We start from the raw sequence: 20,474 nt of genomic DNA, 5'->3' as shown, positions 1-20,474 counted from the left end.
ACGAGGAACACACTCTTGTGTGTGTTTTTGGTGTAAATTTACTTTTATTAAAATCACTTTCACTTTTGCTCATTTTAGTCCCTCCAATATTCAAGGTTTATAAAAGGCTTACTAGTTCATGCTTCTTTATTGTTTTAAAACAAATAACTAACTAGGTTAATTATTCCTAGTTAACTAGTGGGATCCGGGAGTTATAACCCGTTTATTTTAAGTCTCATTAACTCGGACCCCTTTTTATATACTTTGTTTTTCTCAACGTATTTATCCTCCTTTTAATTAATATTAAGTTTATTTATTTAATTCCTAATATTTACCGGGTTCATTTCACCACTAACGGTGTTTTACCCGTTCATAAATATTAATGTGGTTTGATTACTAAACCCATTTTCGGAGTGTTACAATTATTTAAGTTAATTATTACATGTTTTTTTTATTAATACTTAACTTTTATACTTTATTATTAAATATTATATATTATCAATTTGTAACATTGTTATGCTTATAGTTGTTGTAAGCTATGCATTAAAGGTTTTACATGCTATTCTTTATTGTAGGTTCTTATGTTTTGTTTGTACTTTAACATAAGGCTTAGGATTTGTACATGTATAATTGTACATGTCATATAAGGTTTTGTGTTTGTGATTGGGTAAATTGGGCGGTGATCCTGTTCGGTATCGGTACATGAAGTTAAAAACCGGCACCAGCTTGTACAGAAAACGCCAAAAGTCGGTACCGAGTTGGTATTGAAAATCTTTTAGCTCGGGAAATTCGGTGCTGCTACCCGGTACCATTTGCTCATCCCTGATCACGGGTACTATACGGAAAATGGTATCGTACAACCTTTTTTGTTTATTTTTTTCAACTTTTAATGATTTTTTTTTTAGTTTCAGGGGTAGGGATGAGCTCGGTGCCAACCGATACCAAATCGGTACTGGTACCGAAGATACCGGTTACAGTACTGGTATATGAAGGTAAAAACCGGTAGCGAACCGGTACCAAGAACACCAAAAGTCGGTACCGAATTGTTACTTATGATCTTTCGGTTCGGGAAATTCGGTACCGACACCCAGCACCATTTGCTTATATCTCACCACGGATTTCATACAAACAACAAACAATATCATTACCATAATTTTTTTTGTTGATTTTCTTTCAGTTATCTTTTAGTGTTTTTTTTAACATTTTTTTTTTGTTTTTCTCAGCGGTTACGTGCGCAACGCGCACGGAAGTATAGACCTAGTTGTATATTATTTAATATTATTTATTTATTATTACTTTATCATTATTTCATATTATTAATATTATATTATCATTTATTATTTACTAGGTACTATTAATTTATCATCATTTATTATCTATAATTATAATTATAATTATAATTATAATTATAATTAAGATCAACAAATAAAATAATCAGTACTTTGTTACGATATCATTATCATATCATTCACATATCAAGTATCAATCTATATTACAAATGTAGTAGATAATCTCTATATATTTTAACGTGATTTGAGTATATTCTTCTAACTGGTTACATCGCTTTCTCTTTTGAGTTTCCATATGTTATTTGTTCTAGCAATTGGATGCTCTCATTGCTAATGAAACAATGATACAAATAGACGAAGAGAAATCAGTATACAAATAGACGGAGAAATCAACGATATGTTCATGGTGTTGTTTAACCGCTATTTTTATCTTTGTGTTTAGTAATTTAAAAAATGAACATTAAAGCGTGTCATTATATTTACTGATTAAAAACTATTTTATAGTTTTTCTACAGAAAACATTATTAAAAAATATATAATTTTTCACAAAATAAAAATAAATCATTACATTCAAAGTTTTATATTTTTTTATAAGTTGTAAACAAGATGAGCCCGCATCAAGCCCAGTAGTAAGTGAAAGATGGTAAACCCAATACATGCTATCTTTTGAAAAACATCAGCCCCGGCCCACCCACAGGAAAAGACTTTCAACTGGGGCTGCTCGGGGCAAGAGTTATTGATATTTAATTAAAGTTGATTTTTTGTTATTACATTAAAGATTTTGGATGACTTGACTAAAGGATGTGATCCGTTCTTTATTTGTTTTTGAAAAGAGGTTTATGACGTCCCTGCAATACGCATATGGCTCGGCTCATTCACGTCTGAAAATCCATCCTGGTCTATCAGATTGTATAAGCATGTAGAGAGGTGAAGGTTGACTCCTTCACGTCTGAAACACGAGACCATACTAGGTTAGCTTCTATAGATTATATTTACTTATTTAAGAACTTTAACTGAGGAAGACCTTTCGCATGAGATGTCTACAAATCCGAATGGATAACATCGAATGGGGACTCAACGATGATAAATGGGAAGTTTAATATGTTTATCTCAATGGCATTCATGGAAAATAGTGGGCTGTTAGTCTTTGGTACATGCTACAAAACCATTAAATCACAGGGGTAAGTGTGATAGCTCCAACATTCGTAAGCCACCCAAAATGTATGGTTGGGCGTGCGATAAAGCATTTTTCAAAACGGACAAAATACCTCTAGACCAATAATAAAAAACATATAAAGATTTTTTTTTATCTGTTTTCCTATTTATGAGACAAAAAGTAGAACGGAAGAAAATAGGGAAAAATAAAAAATAGGAAAAGACCCTTTTATCATTGCCGCTACTAATGAAACCTGAGTTCACCAGATCTCGGGCTGGAAACAGAAGCCCACTCTTGCATGTTGCCGTCGCCGTCCACCTAAATGTATTTTAAATGAATGAGTAAAATTACCAATCTACCCTCACGTGGGGTCCATTTGGTCAGACCTAACCATAAAAATTAACTGAGTTAAGGTCAGAAGACATAACGTGCAAGGGTTTGACAACATAAAGTACGTTTTTCATAATTTTTTAAAGTAAATGACACACTTTGCAATCTGATGTAAAAATGAGTTTTTGCAATTTACTCTAAAATTTATTAGCAGCAACAATATAAATTGTTAAGGGTGAGATGAAAGTGATAACACTAGGCATTTACAAGTTGTTTTAAATTAATCTTGTAATGATGTGTCATGGAGACATAACTACAGTTGAGGCCAGGGTACATGTTCTGACTACGAATCTGATTATTAGTCGCAAATATTGACGATCTAACGCCAATATTTTACTCACGAAACCACAAATAGTACGTGTTGGATATATCCTGGATTCCACAAATAAGATATGTGTTTAATTTCATGATATGATAATATATTCGATAATGGACTATTTTGTTTATACAATCTATATTAGTTCATCATGTTATCCAATAATAATATAATTAGAGTTGTAAACGAACCGAACGAACACGAACAAGGCCATGTCCGTGTTCGTTCGTTAAGGAAATTAACATGTTCGCGAACTGTTCACGAACGCATACCGAACATAAGTTTATGTTCGTGTTCGTTCGTTAAGGAAATTCAGTTGTTCACGAACAGTTCGTGAACAAAAGTCTCGGACACAAACGAACGCAAACAAATAAAAATGGACTCAAACGAACATTTAACTTGAAAATAAAAAAAAATGAAAACATTGTTATCCTTAAACATTGGATATAAGTAGTTAAATACAACCATCAAATGATAAATCAAAACACAAGAAGTCTACCACACCACCAAACGATAAATATAGTTTAACTCATAGTCACATGGTTCGCGGTTCGTTCCGGTACGGGAACGTGGAACGGGATCGCAATTCGCTAGGTCCCTAAAATTCGGTTCGAGGGGGGTAGGCTCATTCGGATCGCTCCGGTACGATGTAGCATATAATGTGGTACGATGTACCGGTTAAACTTTGTTCTATTTTTATAGATTTATAAGTTCAAGGAGAAAATGTAAACTAGTGAAAATAGAGAGAGTTATGTTAGAAAACACAAACTAATTTTTCACTTTTTATGCAAAGTTTACAAGTTTTAGAGATTAAGTGTTAACTAGTAAAATATAAAAGGGTTAAGTGTTAAAACACCTAAAGTTAATTAAACCCTAGAAGGCTTAAACGCAGTAAAGCACCGCTGCACTTCCTAGTCTCCGGCAACCGGCAGAAATTGCCGCTCTCCTTGCTTGCTGCTCATCTCCTCTAAATCCGGCGACTTTGCAATCAATTATTTGAACAATAAATTGTATTCGATGTTCCCATTTAATATCGAAACGTGTTTCGCAAATTAGCAACTCGTGATCCCTAAATCAACATGTAGGAATCGATTAGCTGTTCGGAACGCTAATTTTAATGCCGAATTCGCGATTTGTAGCGTTCCCGGAACACATTCGTACCGCAAATCGGTACGGTCGATCCGGATCGTAGATCGTAGGATATCCAGCGATTTATGTGACTATGGTTTAACTAACTTAGACATAATTATCCCCAAAAGTGTCTTAGAATGTTCAAATTGTAGCTAACTTTGAAAAAAAACAGGGTTTCAAGTTTTCAATATGTTTAGATAAAAGGTTTATTATTTATTATTTTTTTAATATAATCAAACGAACATATTACCGAACGTTCACGAACGCAGTCGAACGAACGAGACCTGTGTTCGTGTTCGTTCGCTAAGCTAACCGAACGAATTTTTTATTCGTGTTCGTTCGTTAAGCTAATCGAACGAACATAAACGAACTTCCCGCCGAACGGTTCACGAACTGTTCGCTGAACGTTCGGTTCGTTTACAACCCTAAATATAATGGATAAAGCTACTATCAACGTAATTAGGTGTGTTATATTTTTACACACATTAGAGGAAAACCACATCTCTACATGTAGTACACAAATCAACTATTGTATCGTGTATCTGCTTTTGCTAGCGTAACAGGTTTTAACTTATAGAATGTGGAAGATATATGTAAATCCATTGTCGCGTATCATTTTTCACTTGGTCTACTTTTATCCATACTAAAATAAAATGCATGCCTTCGAATACCTACTCGTTGTTCTACTTTTACAAAATTTTACGTGATTGGCCTTACCCTTACGAACTAATCGTACTTTTACCTTTTGATAAGTTGAGAATGTTGTACAAAATCACTCACATTATTAATTTAACAAAGCAACCACGAACAACACTTGTATGTGATTCTAGCTTCCTACGATATGTTTAGATCACCGAAAACAATAAAAAAAAACATCGTTAATGCAATATAGAGGTCTCTCTCTTTGTATGTCATGATTAAATGTGTTTTGAAATAGCAATAATTGTCTAAACACTATGTCGAAACATCAAGCGGAGTATTGCGGTGTCATTTTTACTTAAAATAACCAAGGAAAAGGAATAATACATGAGTTCATTGAGTTGATTTCGTATATATAAGCGAGGTAACTTTGTAGAATAGTAACCAAGTTTTCTATATGTTCCACTAAAGTCACTCAATCTTTTTTTGTCTCTCCAAAGTCACTTAACTTTCATATGATGTTTCAATAATGCGCAATTAGTAGGTTACCAGGTTACCTTGATGACGTGTCAGGTAACGTTTTTATTTTACTTTTAATGCTTGCGTGGATTAAAAATAGTGAGATGGCTTTTTAAGTAAGAATAGAAATATTGTTTTTTTTCTTTAGTCATAAAATATAATATTTTTTCATTAAATCTACTTTTTAACTAATCAAACCTACAAACCCTTTTCGTTTCCATCTGAATATCTGATCTTATAGACACCATATTTTATTCATTAAACACATGTTTCATTCATCAAATCACTAGAAAACATATAGGAACCGATTTGGTTTTTGAATTTGAATCTTCGATGAACATATAGCCATATAGGTTTTTATTTAGGATACGCTGATTTTTGATAACAAATTGTTTGGGACGGTTGGTGAATCCAAAATTTCTAAATTGTTATTAATTAAAATAATAGGTATATCATTAATTACTAAACATTACAATACCCCTGGATATAATATTAGAGAGACTTAAAGAAGAAAAATGAAATCTCTTGAAGAAAATTGAGATCTCTGTCCGGTTGACGTTGCAGAGCTTGATGAAGAAGGAGACTCTTCCTTTTCTAAAACCAAAAGATAGTGTTATTATTTTGGTTTATTTTTTTTTCTCTTGAAATATGGAAAGTGGGTTGTAACCCAGATGGGTTCACCAGCATATCAATCTTTTCTATTTTGTTTGTTATTTACGATTTAACTCTCTTAACTAACATATTATTATTCAAGAGTAAACTGTCATTTTGGTCCCTGTGGTTTGGGCAGTTTTACCATTTTAGTCCAAATCTCAAACTTTTTAAATCTGAGTCCCTGTGGTTTGTATTTTGTTGCCGTTTTAATCCAAATTTCAAAAACCCCCTATTTTGACTGTTGCAACCAGCCTATTTTGTCCTTTTGTGCAGAGGTATTTTGGTCATTTTTATGACTTATTATAACAAACCCAGATCAGATCAAGAATCCAGAACTTCATCTTCAACATCCAAAACTTCATCTTCATCTTCCCACCACCACAACCATCCCGACGGCTTCAACCACCATCCCCGACGGCTTCACCTCCACCCCCGCACCACCACCACTGCACTACCATCATCCCCGCCTCATCTTATTCCCTTCTCTATCTCTCTTTCTCAAATCCAGACAAATATAGATACCTTAGATAATAGGGAAATTGGTCGAAGGTGGTTGCAGATCCGGTGGAGGGTTAGGGTTTTGACATTTTTGAGAGGTTGTTGAGCGGCGACGGGGAAACTAAACCCTCTGTTAGATCCTCTCTAATCCTCCAAACCCTTGAAGGCGGATCCATTTGCTTCATCTGCCTATCAAATCTCACCTCAAACCCTAATTCTCCAACCGTTCACGTTTCTTACGCACTCTCTCAGCTCTCTCAGGCCATATCTCAACCTAATTTTCTCCACAATCTTCTCACATATCATCCGCATTTTCTCGTTTCTCCTCTAGTTACTGCAATATCTTTGTTCGAAGATGAACCAGTTGCGAAACAGACGATTGATTTGGTTTTAGAGTTGTGTAGATCTGCTAGCTGTGAGATTTATGGTGAGTTTGTTGCTAGGGTTTCGGATCGGTTGTCGTCTGGTGAGTTAGCTTGGAGCAGACGTCTGGTTTATATGGTAATTTTGTGATGCATATTAGTTTTCAAAGTATTTGAATGTATTGTAGAATGGGGGTGGTTGTGCTCTGAAGAGGTAGAGATGGTGCTTGTGGGGTGGGTGTTGATGGTGGCGGTGGTGAAAAGGGGGAGGAGGTGGCGGTGGTGGTGGTGCTATAGAGAGAGAGAAGAGAGAGAGTTGATCTGGGTTTGATGATCTACTTTGAGAGAGATCTGGGCCTGATGATCTGCTTTGATGTCTGGGTTTTTTAATGTTTGTAAGTTATCAGAATATTTTGTTATATATTTTTTTATAATAACTCATAAAAATAACCAAAATACCCATGCACAAAAGGACAAAATAGCCTGGTTGCAACAGTAAAAAATGGGGGTTTTTGAAATTTGGCCTAAAATGGCAACAAAATACAAACCACAGGGACCCAGATTTAAAAGGTTTGAGATTTGGACTAAAGTGGCAAAAGTGAGCAAACCACAAGGACCAAAATGGCAGTTTACTCATTATTCAATTTAACTTTGATAACTAACACATCATTATTCAATTAGTTTTATACTATTTAATTAATATATTATTATTATTTAATCAATATTTTATCTTTTAGTTTATTCATTTCTTTATTTTCATATGAAGCTTATTAATTATAACAACCTTTTATCATAAGTCATCTATTTTTTAAACTATATAAATACCAAATAATGTTTTTTCTCCGTTATACGCTTTATTGTAGAGATTATTTAGTATTAAAAAACCTCAAATACTTTAACAAATATACTAAATTAAAGTTCGTGATAAATTATCAGTACATATAAGAATATAAAATAACTTATGTTAGGACCCACTCGAACTGGGCAAGAAATTTTTACGTTCATTGTATGAAATTGAAGCTTCTAAATAGTGACTTCATACAAATAAAATATTGGATCGGCCATTGAGTATACAGTAAGAAGTTGCTCTGTTTTATAAATGAACGGTAAAAAAAAAATTAGGATACCCCTGAATTTTTCTTCTATTTCTGCCACTGTAAGCACCCACCGGATATAAGAAAGTGTATACTATTTCTTAATTCTTCTTCTAAAAAAAATAATCTTCAATCATCCCTCCAAAAATCTTGAACTTCCAAATTTTGGTAGTAAATTAACTTATCTTTATACACTGCTTAAATTTAACTAAAGAAAAAAAATTAATACTAATTTAATTCATCTTTATGTAACATTATAGTTTAGATGAAAATATTGTAGATTCATTATAATGAAATTAATTTTTAGGAATAAATAGGGTTCCTTCATTTGAAGGGAAATTTAAGTTTAAAATTCTTTGGATATAAATATTTTATTTATTTTTATCTCCCAAAAGTTATTCATACAATCATACGAAAGAAAAGCGATTTCTGGAGGACAATTTTCAAGAAGCCTAACACCTAACTTGTTTTCTTCAATCAGTAGGTTTAATTAGATTGATAAAGAATAATAGTGTGGTCCATCACTTTATTTGACGTAGTACCGGCTTAAATAAATGGTGCCGAACATATTAATCGATTATGGGATTAAATTTACTAGAATAATCATGATGGTTATTATTATAATAAACTAATTTTAAAAGTTGTGAGTTAGATTAACTATTAATCTGCGAATGATCTGTAGATTAAGTGGTGGAGGGTTTGCATTTCTTTTGAGAGATGCAGGTTTGAGTCCCACTTGATGCAGATGAGACACTGGTGGGCAATGATAGGAGACCAAGGGAAACCTGGGTTGGATCCTTGAGCCAAACGGGTTTTACCAGTAATTTCACCATCGTGCCTACGGGCAGGTGGATTACCGGGGTTTTCCCGGAATTGGTGATGAACTCGGGTTACTCTCGGAGTACTCCGTTTGTCCAGCGGGTGCCCCAAGAGTGCTCGGGATCAGTTTGTTGGCCGTTCAAAAAAAGATTAACTATTAATCTCGTTTATTTTGTGTTTTTGTTCTAGCGACACTCAAGAATTAGATAACACTTTGTTTTTTAAATGATGAGGATTCAAGCTTAGTGGCAGGGACGACCCTGAGAATTCGTGTACCCTGTTCGAACTCGAAAAAATGTGTCAGTGGGCCTTAACGAAATTGGGTATTGGGCTCACTAAAGGTCTAAATCTAATGCCAAAGGGGTTAATAACTAATCTAAACCATAAGAATAGTTTTGTAAGGGGGCCTATGTTGGTGTTTGTATGAGTGTACCCCATTAAAAAAATATTTTACATATACATATCGGGTTTTTTTCAGAAAAACGTATCGCTCGAAATATCGGGCCCTGGCCGGTGGTCCTCCTCGCCTACCTCAGAGCCAGCCATGCTTAGTGGTTATTAAAAAGATATGTAACTTAGTAGTAGAGTTAGGGTGAAGGGGGCACCCCCCTAATTAGGTGAGGAAAAACTTTTTTTAACCCAATCATACGTTGCCATGTCATTTCTTCTCTATAACTTCCCTCTTGTCCAAAAACGTACGGGTGCACCCCTCTTAGAGGAATTGTTTTTTTATTCAAAAAAAAAAAAATTCATTGGTCCATCAGTTTCCTCTCTCCTTCATTTCTTCGGTGACTCCCCACCGATTTGGGCCCCCGAATTCTGTCACCGCCTGGATGGCGGCACCACCACCGAGCGGCAACAACGGTCCCTGTAAGGGGTTACCGATTGTGCCCCGCTCACCCTTAGAGAGCATGTAAGGTATATATTTTTTAAATGATTGGTTCATGAAAACAAATTTGATGGAAAATAATATTTCCTTGGAATTCCAAATGACTTTGATGTAATTTCTTAATCTTTAAATACGAAAGAAAATTATTATTTTAATAATTCTTTCTTAAAATTTACATTTCATGTTAGCCGTAAGAACCAATTCTTTCTACAAATTTACTTTCGTTTTGTCAGCTCATATAAATTTATTAAATTGATTGATTTAACTTCAAAATTATAATATTGCAAGTTAGTATGAAACGTTTCGAAGTGGATGTTTCTGAAAAATTTACATTTCATGTTAGCCGTAAGAACCAATTCTTTCTACAAATTTACTTTCGTTTTGTCAGCTCATATAAATTTATTAAATTGATTGATTTAACTTCAAAATTATAATATTGCAAATTAGTATGAAACGTTTCGAAGTGGATGTTTCTGAAGTAACTAGTAAGTAATCAGAGATGAATTTTTAAAGGGTATATATCAACATAATGACAAATAAATATGATCACGTAAAACAATTTTACTCTAAATTCTAACCCCCTATACAATACCTTTAATTTATGATTGTACGCCGTATTTAACTACTAATAATATATGACTTATCGATTAAACTATTGATAAATAAATAATTAATATATAAATAAACTAGTATTAAGCCCCCGCGTTGCAGCGGTGTTGTGAAACTGTGTCAAGTAGTACCAATGATATACCACTATCAGCAATCACCAACATTGGAAAAACTCGTAAAAACAAAATAAATAAAAACAGAAAAAAATAAAGTCGAGCGAAAAGCAGACATAAAATCTTTAAATCACGCACGCTCGTTGCAGAGAAATTAAACCGAAACGTAAAACATAGAAAAAATAACTAAATCAATCCAGGACTCGCGTGTTGTGACAAACTTGTCAAATGGAGTAATATTGATGGGTTGCGACGGGCCAAACGGGAAAAAAATACACGAAAAATGTTGAACCCTACACACACGTTGTGGTGCGTTGACTCGCAAAATTTAGAACGAAACGAAAAACTTATGATTGATGAAAAGTATAGTGGACCAAAATTGAAAATTAAAAAGAGTTGGGTTAAATTGCAAAAGATGAAAAACTTTAGATTAAAAGTAAAAAACAAAGAGTCTAAATTGCAAAAGAATAAAAGTTTGGGTTAGAAATGAAAAAAGAAAAAAAAAACCCCTATACACGAGGTACAACACCATAAATTACAAAAAAAAAAAGTTAAAAATTTTATTATTTGAATTTATTAATATTAAAATAAGGATAAGGATAAAGATAAGTATAAGTGATATCTATATATTGATTATTAATATTAAAATAAATATATTAAATAAATATAAATAAAATTTATAAGATTGAAGAAGGGAATGCCATGTGGCATTATTTGTAGTCTTTTATTAGTATTTAGATTTAGATATCTAACCATACTAATTTAATATTGTTTCACATATATGATTATTGTAATACAGAAGTTACTAATGAATAACAAATGTTGATTAAGAACAAGAAGCTCACAACAAATTAGTTGGAAGACAAGAACATAAGCAAGAGTTTAGAGAGAGTTTTAATATTATATGGTGAAATCACCGTAGTCAAATTATTGCACAGGAAAGGAGGAAGTCTCATTCTTGGATATTGCATTCTGACCCAACTTGTCACAGTAAATGTTTCGATCCTCGTCAAAGTTTCATTCGCAAACAAGGGGCTGAACAGAAGTCATACGACAGAAACTATATATAAAAAGATACATACATAACACTACTGAGCGATAGGGCTGCAAACGAACCAAACGTTCAGCGAATAGTTTGTGAAGCGTTCGGCGAAAAGTACGTTTGTGTTCGTTCGTTTATTAAACAAACGAACACAAACAAGAAATTTCGTTTGTTTAGTTAAATGAACAAACATGAACAGATGGCGCACTCGTTCATTTATGTTCGTGAACGTCGATAACATGTTCATTTGTGTTCGATAGTTCATTAGTGTTTTTAGCTTTTATATGTTATTTAAATACTTTAAAAATTCTGACAAATAAAATATTTAATAAGTGTCAGTGTGTTATATATTTTGTTTATGAACATTTGTTTATGTTCGGTTGTTACCATTTGTGTTCGTGAACATTAGTTTGTGCTCATTTGTGTTCATGAACATTAGTTTGTGCTCATTTGTGTTCATCATCATTCGTTGCCTAAAATTAACAAACAAACACAAACGAACACGAATAAGTTCATTTCCCTAACAAACAAACACGAACATAAAATCTCGTTCGGAAAGCGTTCATGAACAGTTCGTGAACACATATATTTATTAACCAACGAACACGAACAAGGACTTTTTCGTGTTCGTTTGCAGCCCTACTGAGCGGCAGTGGGAAGTTTGAGATTTTCGACAGGGGGGGGGGGGGTCGAAAACGTATATACCAAAAAATTTCTATACGAAAGATACATACATAACACTACTGAGCGAAAAGTTCGGGGGGTCAGGCGCCCCTGGCCCCTTCAAACCTTCACCCCTGGGAGTCTTAATAGTGGTCCCGTAGGCCGTAGCTAGGTTTTTTCATTTTTTTTGATGCATTTGTGAGATGTATTAGTTGTCAGCAGGTAGGGATGTGCAAAAACCGAATTAACCGACCCATAACCGAATTTACTTAAAAACCGAATCGAAGAGAAAACCGATAAGTCGGTTAGTGATTTTTCAAAACCGAAAGTCATGGGTCGGTTATGGTTTTCCATTGTTTCATAACCACCATAACCGAACCCACCTACATGTTATGGATTTTATCATACAATTTTAGTTGAAAGTTTGTTTGAACTTACGAAGTATATCATGTCGTTTTGTTTGAATATTTTGTATTAATACTATAAATTATACATATTTTTTAATGCTATGGCTAAAAAATTCAAGCCCAAACTTTTAGGTCCAAATAATGCCCGATTATATTTTTGAGTTATTTTTAGCTAGGCCAAGTTAACAGTTAACCGACCATAACCGACCGTTATAACCACTAAAACCAATTAACCATAACCATCATAACCGATCAGTTATGTTGTTTCAATAACCGACATCTCGGTTATGGTTATGGTTATGATTTTAAGTCAAAACCATGCACACCGCTATCAGCAGGTGTTCCTCATATAATTTTTCCAAGGTTTTTGGGTAGATTGTTCTCTATTTATCGTATAATTTTTTCAAGGTTTTTGAGTGGATTTTTCTCTATTTTCCTTATTATGTCTCTCTTAGCGACTTGCTAGAGTGCGCAAATTATTTTGAATAAAATTGGTTTCGTTCTAACAAAAGGTTCAGATGATTGACAAATAGGATTATTCAATCAATCGACACACTACAAAACCAAACTTGAATCAACCGATAGACTAAACAAACAATGGCGGGTCTAGTACATTTTTTTCACTGGGTTCACTTTTTTAGATACTTCAATTTCATATAAGTGAACATAAAAAATTCCGGGTCGGTTCGACAGTTCGGATCGGGTAAGGTTCATCACATAATAAAAGTACGATACAATAATGAAAAGAAAATCGTCATTAGAAAATTTAAAAACACATAATATAAAATACGATAGTCTTTACAAATAAAAAAAACTACCTAAAGTTGTTGACGACGAGTTTTCATCTTTTGAAAACGTTAGATTACACGCTCAACGAAAACTTGTTGTAATAACTCTTTTTCAATGTAACAAATTAAATAAGTATATGATAGAACGCAAACTAACATAAATATTTTAAACAAACGAACAAAAACAAGGGAACAAACTAGACAAGGTTGATTAGGGACACATTAAATGTCAAATATTATCATTAGACCATGCGTAGTGGTTTGATGAATAATGCCCCCACCCTGGGGCGTTTTCTGCCATGTGGCAGTCCAGTCAGCATGGGGGCATTATTTGGCGTTTTTGCAAAAGTGGCGTAGTGGAATAATGCCCAATAACGTCCCATCCAATCACTACACAATTATTTATTTTTTTTAAATTAAAAACTTAAAATACTTCATTAAATTAAAAAAAATTACAGTGCTAGAAATAAAAAAAAATAAAAACCGACTAAACTTTAAAAAAAAACTAGAAATAAAAAAACAAATAAAAACCACAGGGGCCTAATTGCCATTTTTAAACTTAAAATAAAACCACAGGGGCCTAATTTGTCATTTTTAAACTTAAAAATAAAAACCATAGCCTCCCACTCTTCTTCTTCATTTGACCGGCAACAAAATCCGGCAAGAATTCCGGCAAACCACAAAGCTCAAACCCACTCGAATCCGGCAAAAATTCCGGCTATCTCCATCTCTATCTCTTTAAACCCACATGGTCTCATCTGATTGGCCAAAAATTTGCCCCTTTTAGCGTGATTCAAACAACGCCGGTAGGGTTTTTTTGCGAAAAACGCCGGATCACGCCGGAGGGGGTGGGGGGAGGGCGTTTTCGGACATGATTGGGAGGAAAAACGCTCAGGATCTTGCCCACTACACATGGTCTTAGGCATGTTAAATATTTGAATACCATGTCTAGGATATAGGATCAACTGAGGAGGTATCATACATTATGATCAGTGGCGGACTTAGGATTTTTGGACAATTGGGTCCAAAAAAAAACACAAAAAACAGAGAAACAAGTATCGAACCCATGACCTTTTGTTTGTAAACAAGGAGTTTTACCACTACACTACGCTGACTTTAATTGTTATGGGATCCAACTAAATTTTTTTATGGGGTCCATAGACAATTTTATATACCGTTTCTACTACTTTTTAAAAAAAGATTAGGGTCCGGAGACCCCGTTCCTCGTAACGTAGGTCCGCCCCTAATTATGATTTATTGGTTAAAACATTGTGACCTATTTTTCATATTCATACATTTTGGTCTTTTTGAATCATAATCAGATTTAGTTTTGTGTGTATTAAGTATCAGTTTTTTTTTTCTATAACAGTTTATCTTTGATTGCATTTTAAACTTTAAAGGGTAATGTTCTTTTAAAAAAAAAATCAAACTCTAATCAAGCAAATCAACTAAAGGGGACCAAACTTGAAACATCCAATAGTCTAACAAATTGATTAATAAACAAAACTAAACTAAATAATTGATACCAAGACTATAACCGTATGCATGTAGATGATTAATCAAACGATAATTATCGATGATCAAAACAATAGGAATCACTTCTTTATATAGCCAAACCTTACTAGAGACGGTTACTACAGATGAGCTATATGAGGATGAAATCATGAAATGGTAAAGCTTATTCTATTCACACTCCTAAATTTTTATTTTCACATACTTTAACGTTTTAAATTTAGATTTCAAAAGTGTTAATTTACAAATTACATCTACATTCATTTAATTAACTCTTAAATAAAATAAAATAGAAAAAAATTATGTTATAATAATAGAAATGAAATATTGGAGGGAGCTGCATGCATGTGATATAGTACAATAGTGAGGACAAGTGATTTGGAGTTATCAAGGCAGACACCACTAAATGCTTTTAACTGTCCCTTCCGATAATATCATTCCACTTTTTTATATTACCATCAATCAAATTCAAAACCACATTAGATTCCACTTTTGTATTTCTATGGGGACGCAAACTATACAATTTATGGTGTAAATCATTCTTAGTACTTATTTCATATGTCCAATCTCTTTTTTTGTTTGGTATAGATTTAAATGTCTGTCAACCTTTAATTTGGTCTCAAACATGTAATTGCACAGAATTATGCATGCAGTAAATAAGATTATTGTGGAGCGTACCAAAGGCGGCCCAAGAGCAAAGCAAGGGTTTTGAGCTTCCATTTCTTTTGTCGTGTGGAATTTGTATGAGTGGTCCGTCAAGGCCGGCTCTGAGAATTCGTGTACCCTGTTCGAGCTCGAAAAAATGTGTCTATAGGCCTTAACGAAATTGGGTATTGATTTCACTAAAGGTCTAAATCTAATGCCAAAGGGGTTAATAACTAATTTAAACCATCAAAATAGTTTTGTAAGAGAGCCTGTGTTGGTGTTTGTATGGGTGTACCTCATTAAAAAAATATTTTACATATACATATCGGGTTTTTTTTATAAAAAATGTGCCCCCCGAAATATCGGGCCCTGGCCGGTGGTCCTCCCTGCCCACCCACAGGGCCGGCCATGTGGTCCGTCATTTTGAAACTTAGTTAACCGTCGACATAAAAAGGGCAAAAGCTGATTCTTGAAGCAAGTGTCGAGCGAAATCATCTGGGTGAAATCAAAGGGTCAGCCAAAAATTGAAGTCTCGTTCTTGCTCAGTTATTTGCTCTTTCCAATTGATCGTTGGTGTTGGTTCTTGCTTAAAATTGATTTGCATCAGGTGAAAGTTGCTATTAGTCGATGGTGGAATTGGTGGGATTTTGTGAGGTTTGTGATCACTAGACAACACGATTGTATGTTCACTAATTGCTCCATAGACTCTGGTGAGGTTTGAGATTTCTTGACGGTTATACATGGTGTTAACCGATAGTATCACATCCCCTCTTATAAATCCAAACTCTTAACATCATTGTAAGTTCATTATCTGACTAAATGACTAAATCAGTTTATTGCTAATGACTAACAGGTGTTAATCCATGTTTAATTAGTAATCATTTTTTGCCAAGTCAAACACGCATAATATGTTTTTGCCTAGTATGTTTATACATGATTAGTAACTTGTTTATGCTTAGTTTGCCTAATTAGTAATCTGAATATGCTTATTTTGCCTAATCTAGTTTGGGCCACAAGATAACCTGGTCAACTTTTTAATTGTTGACCAAATAAAGACGATGAAAAAATCCCCCGAATTTTTACTTCGGTTTGCAGACATAAAATGGTTGAGCCATCCCTGATTGTAACGCTTACATAATGATACGAGTTCCACTTATTATAAATGTACCTACTTCGTTTTGTTTGATGAGTTCCATCATGGAAAGATTTTTATTATACAATAAGTAAATGCATCTTGCTTGAATTTAGATCCATCCTTTCAAATTGAGATCTACATAACCGATAATACAGTAATTTAATAAACAAACGAGCCCTAATTGTAAACAAACGTGAGTACTTATATTATTTAAATCCAAAATAATTCAACGATTAAAGTTAATCGCCAATATAATATATTTGAATATCTTAAAAAAGTTTTTAATTCAAAACCACTACCTCAACGAAGATGCATGAACATAAAACAAATAGTAAAATAACCAATTAACATTTAGCAGATATAAAGTTAAATTTATTTAACTTATTTATATATAACTTTCCGCATTATTATTTTACCATATTTTGTAATAAAGCAGCAGCATTTAGGATCCAAAATAAAATTAAAAAAAAAAGTACAAAAGCCCTCACACAGTTTTACAACTTTTCCTGCTGAACAGAAGCCGAGCACAGACAAAACCCACATGAACGCCACGACGATCACTACCCACGTGCTTCCTTAATTTCTTCCCATTATACCCCTCGTCAGACGCCATTTTTACATCACCGAACATGCATTGGGGTTCTCATCACTGAACATTTGTGGTGCTGGTGGGTACCCATACGCCGTTTCCGCGGTGTATCTCACCGGTGCTAACTGGTAACTTTGTGGGTGATAATAATAAAACTCGTTCTTACGTAAATCCACCACTTTTGTGTCATCTCCGTCACCACCGCCGCCGTTAGCCGGCGGAGCATCTGCTTTAGCTCCGTCATCTTTTTTCTCCTCTTTGTCTTTCTCTTTTTCCTTTTCCTTTTCTTTTTCACCTTCGCCGTCTGGTTTTTTCTCTTCTTTTTTTTCTCCGCTGTCTTTTTTTTCTTCTTTGTCTTCTTTTTTCGGCTCTGGATCTTGTTTGACGACGATGGCTTTCTTTCCGGTTCGCTTTTGGATGTAGTCCACTAGTTGCGGCGCCTCAAATGTGCCTTTAACGGTTACTTGTGAGGCTTTTAGATCCGGTTCAACGGTATCTACCCCTTCATTCATAATTCATAAAAATATAAATATAAATTGGTAACGGGAAGTTTTGTTGAAAGTATTAATTATTTGGGTGGTTGGGATTTTGTTGGAATATTATGACTAATATTAAATGGATTTATTTGTTTTAATGAGGACTTGATTTGAAATACTAGAAAATGGATCTGAATCTTGTACAAATAATTCAGATTATTTTTTTAACATGGGAAAAGAAGATAGAAAATACTCAAAATAGAAGGAGCCGAACGTTCATAATTGGTCCTAAAAGAATTTGCTTTTTAGTTTTTATCCTTACCTTACAAATAAAAAAGAAAAAGAACGTACCTTTCATTCTAAGAATGCGTTTTCTGATCTCTTGAGCACAAGCTTCACAATGCATATTTACTTTTAGAACCACTGTAATCACCTGAGGAGGCTGTTGAACAACAAAAAGTTAAAAAAAAAAAAATTAACCCACCAAATTTTAATGATTTTTAGTGGTAAATAGTGACTAAAAAGACTTAACTAAGTAACTAACCTCTTCTTTTTTCTCTTCAGGTTTGGGAGCCTCTTTCTCTTCCACTTTCGGCTCCTCGGCCGGTGGTTTTGGTATCGGAGAAAGAAGCTCAACCTGCCGATGACTCTTTTTTTGGACCCTTTCAAGAACCTTAAGTGGATCTGCTTTTTCTCCCTTCACAACCACCTTATGTGTCTTACAATCCGTTTGAATATCCTCCACTCCTAATAAAACAAATAAACAACAATTAAAACAACAACCAATTGTATCCTCAACTCAATCAATAAACATATTTAACTTCTAACAAACAAACCATCAAAGCCTCTAAGGCACCGCCGAACTTTTCTTGCACACCCTTCACAATGCATAAAGACTCTCAAAACAATCTCCGGCGGCGGAGGTGGCGGCGCCGGAGCCGCATCTTTTGACTCCTCAGCCTTTTTCTCCTCCTCAGGCTTCTTAGCTTCTTCTTTCTTCTCTTCCTCTGGCTTCTTCTCCTCCGGTGGCTTTTCTACTTGCTGAAACCAAAAAAAAATCAAGAAACAAACAACACCCACATCAAAAACTGCAAAAAGATTCTTTGACATAAAAAAAAAAAAAAAAAAAACATAAAGAAAACAGAAAACAAAAAACAACCTCGCCCATGTTACTTTTTTTTGTAACAAATCTATAGATGAAAAGGGTTCAAGATTGAGGCAGAAGACAATGGTGTGTAGGAGATTAAAATTTAAAAGGGGTGTGTACAGAAATGGTGTGGAATGATGATGATGAGCAGGAGGACCATTTAGATCTAAAGAGAGCACTCATTTCCGTCATCACAAACTGACGTGGCTGTTTTATAGCTGCCACGCGAGATGGGGCTAGGTTTGTTTCTACAGTGTTACGACGACGTTTTGGAGAGGGTTTATATTTTGGGAAACATTTGGGTACTTGACACTTGCTACAGTGGTCCAAGCCCATACCGTTTTGTATACCGTCTGATATGATAGAAGTCACAGAATGTATAGTCAATCTTTTGAGTTTACTACTTTTAACTATTAAATTTTTTTACCATTTACCACGAGCAATGTAATTTACTAGTTTATTAATTTATTTAGAAAAATTGGTATTTAATAAACCAACCTTTAACCAGTTGGTAAATAATAAGCTAACCTACAGAATTGGTATATAATAATCCTACCTATCAACATGTTGGTACTCAATGAACTTTCGTTAATTTTTTTTAACTGAAGTTAGTTTTTAAGTTTTATTTATTACACAAACAGTCCCTGTAGTTGTAATTTACTAGTTTTAACTATTTTATAAACCTCAAATTGGGGAAAAGGAGGATTTTCGAGTGGTTTTTTTGTTTCATAAAATAGTTAAAACTAGTAAATTACAACTACAAGGACTGTTTGTGTAATAAATAAAACATAAAAACTAACTTCAGTTAAAAAAAATTAACGGAAGTTCATTGAGTACCAACATGTTGATAGGTGGGATTATTACTTACCAATTTTGAAGGTTGGATTATTATTTACCAACTGGTTAAAGGTTGGTTTATTAAATACCAATTTTCCATTTATTTATCCACCAATGTTTCTGTTAAATGTATAAAATTTTCTATTTTTTGTCCGAAAATTTTAAAATTATATACGATTATCCCCCAATTATTTTGCCTGAATATTTATACAATACATAAATTGGGTCCCATGACTTTCCGCCCTCGGAACTTTTGGTCAAGCTCCGCCACTGATGACTTGTTATAGTCATGGTTGTAAAACAAGGTTTCCAAGGCCGAGTACTCCCCGAGTAGTCGCTACAAGGTAGGCTGCCGAGACGACTTTCTTCGACTCCGCCTAATTACTCGGAGTCGGTCAAACGCGGTCAACTTTGGCCATAATTGGATCTAGTAGGTCAACTCGGGCCTAGTTTGACTTAAATAATAATAAAAAATTAATTTCTATGCCTCTCATGTTAAGGAATGAATATCATTTTCACATATTTTGTTATAAATATTAGTTAATTAATGTTATTTGACATATATTTAATCTCCAAAAAGTAATTTCTGTATAATTTACATGTCCGAGTACTCCCCGCCTAGACCGAGTACTCTCAACTCCCCGGCAGGGGCGGACCCAAGCCCACTTCAAGGTGGGCGGGCGCACCCCCGGGGAAAAAAAAAATTAGTGTTAAATTCCGTTGAAAATCCCGTCCGCACCCCTTGGAATTTTTCGTCCGCACCCCTTGGATTTTTT

General features: G+C 34.1%; 1 protein-coding gene across 1 annotated transcript; it reads right to left on the bottom strand.

Moving 5' to 3' along the window:
* Positions 1 to 16,999: 16,999 nt before the first annotated feature.
* Positions 17,000 to 19,064, bottom strand: LOC110879932 (heavy metal-associated isoprenylated plant protein 7-like). The gene is made up of 5 exons (XM_035977948.1): positions 18,874 to 19,064; positions 18,551 to 18,755; positions 18,259 to 18,461; positions 18,066 to 18,156; positions 17,000 to 17,740 (listed from the first exon to the last, which is right to left on the bottom strand). The coding sequence occupies exons 1-5, from the start codon at positions 18,880 to 18,882 to the stop codon at positions 17,265 to 17,267; spliced, it is 984 nt and encodes a 327-aa protein (XP_035833841.1). The 5' UTR covers positions 18,883 to 19,064; the 3' UTR covers positions 17,000 to 17,264.
* Between the last annotated feature and the right edge of the window lie 1,410 nt (positions 19,065 to 20,474).

This window comes from Helianthus annuus, chromosome 9, assembly GCF_002127325.2.
Source record: "Helianthus annuus cultivar XRQ/B chromosome 9, HanXRQr2.0-SUNRISE, whole genome shotgun sequence".
Classification (NCBI taxonomy): Eukaryota; Viridiplantae; Streptophyta; class Magnoliopsida; order Asterales; family Asteraceae; genus Helianthus; species Helianthus annuus.
The sequence above is the reverse complement of the archived record's forward strand: the minus strand, read 5'-3'. Positions and strand labels throughout refer to the sequence as shown.

Coding starts and splice junctions, on each gene's coding strand:
- LOC110879932 (XM_035977948.1), bottom strand. Junction 18,157..18,258: donor CTGAAGAGAAAAAAGAAGAG/GTTAGTTACTTA, acceptor GTTGTTCAACAG/CCTCCTCAGGTGATTACAGT. Junction 17,741..18,065: donor ACGCATTCTTAGAATGAAAG/GTACGTTCTTTT, acceptor TTATGAATGAAG/GGGTAGATACCGTTGAACCG.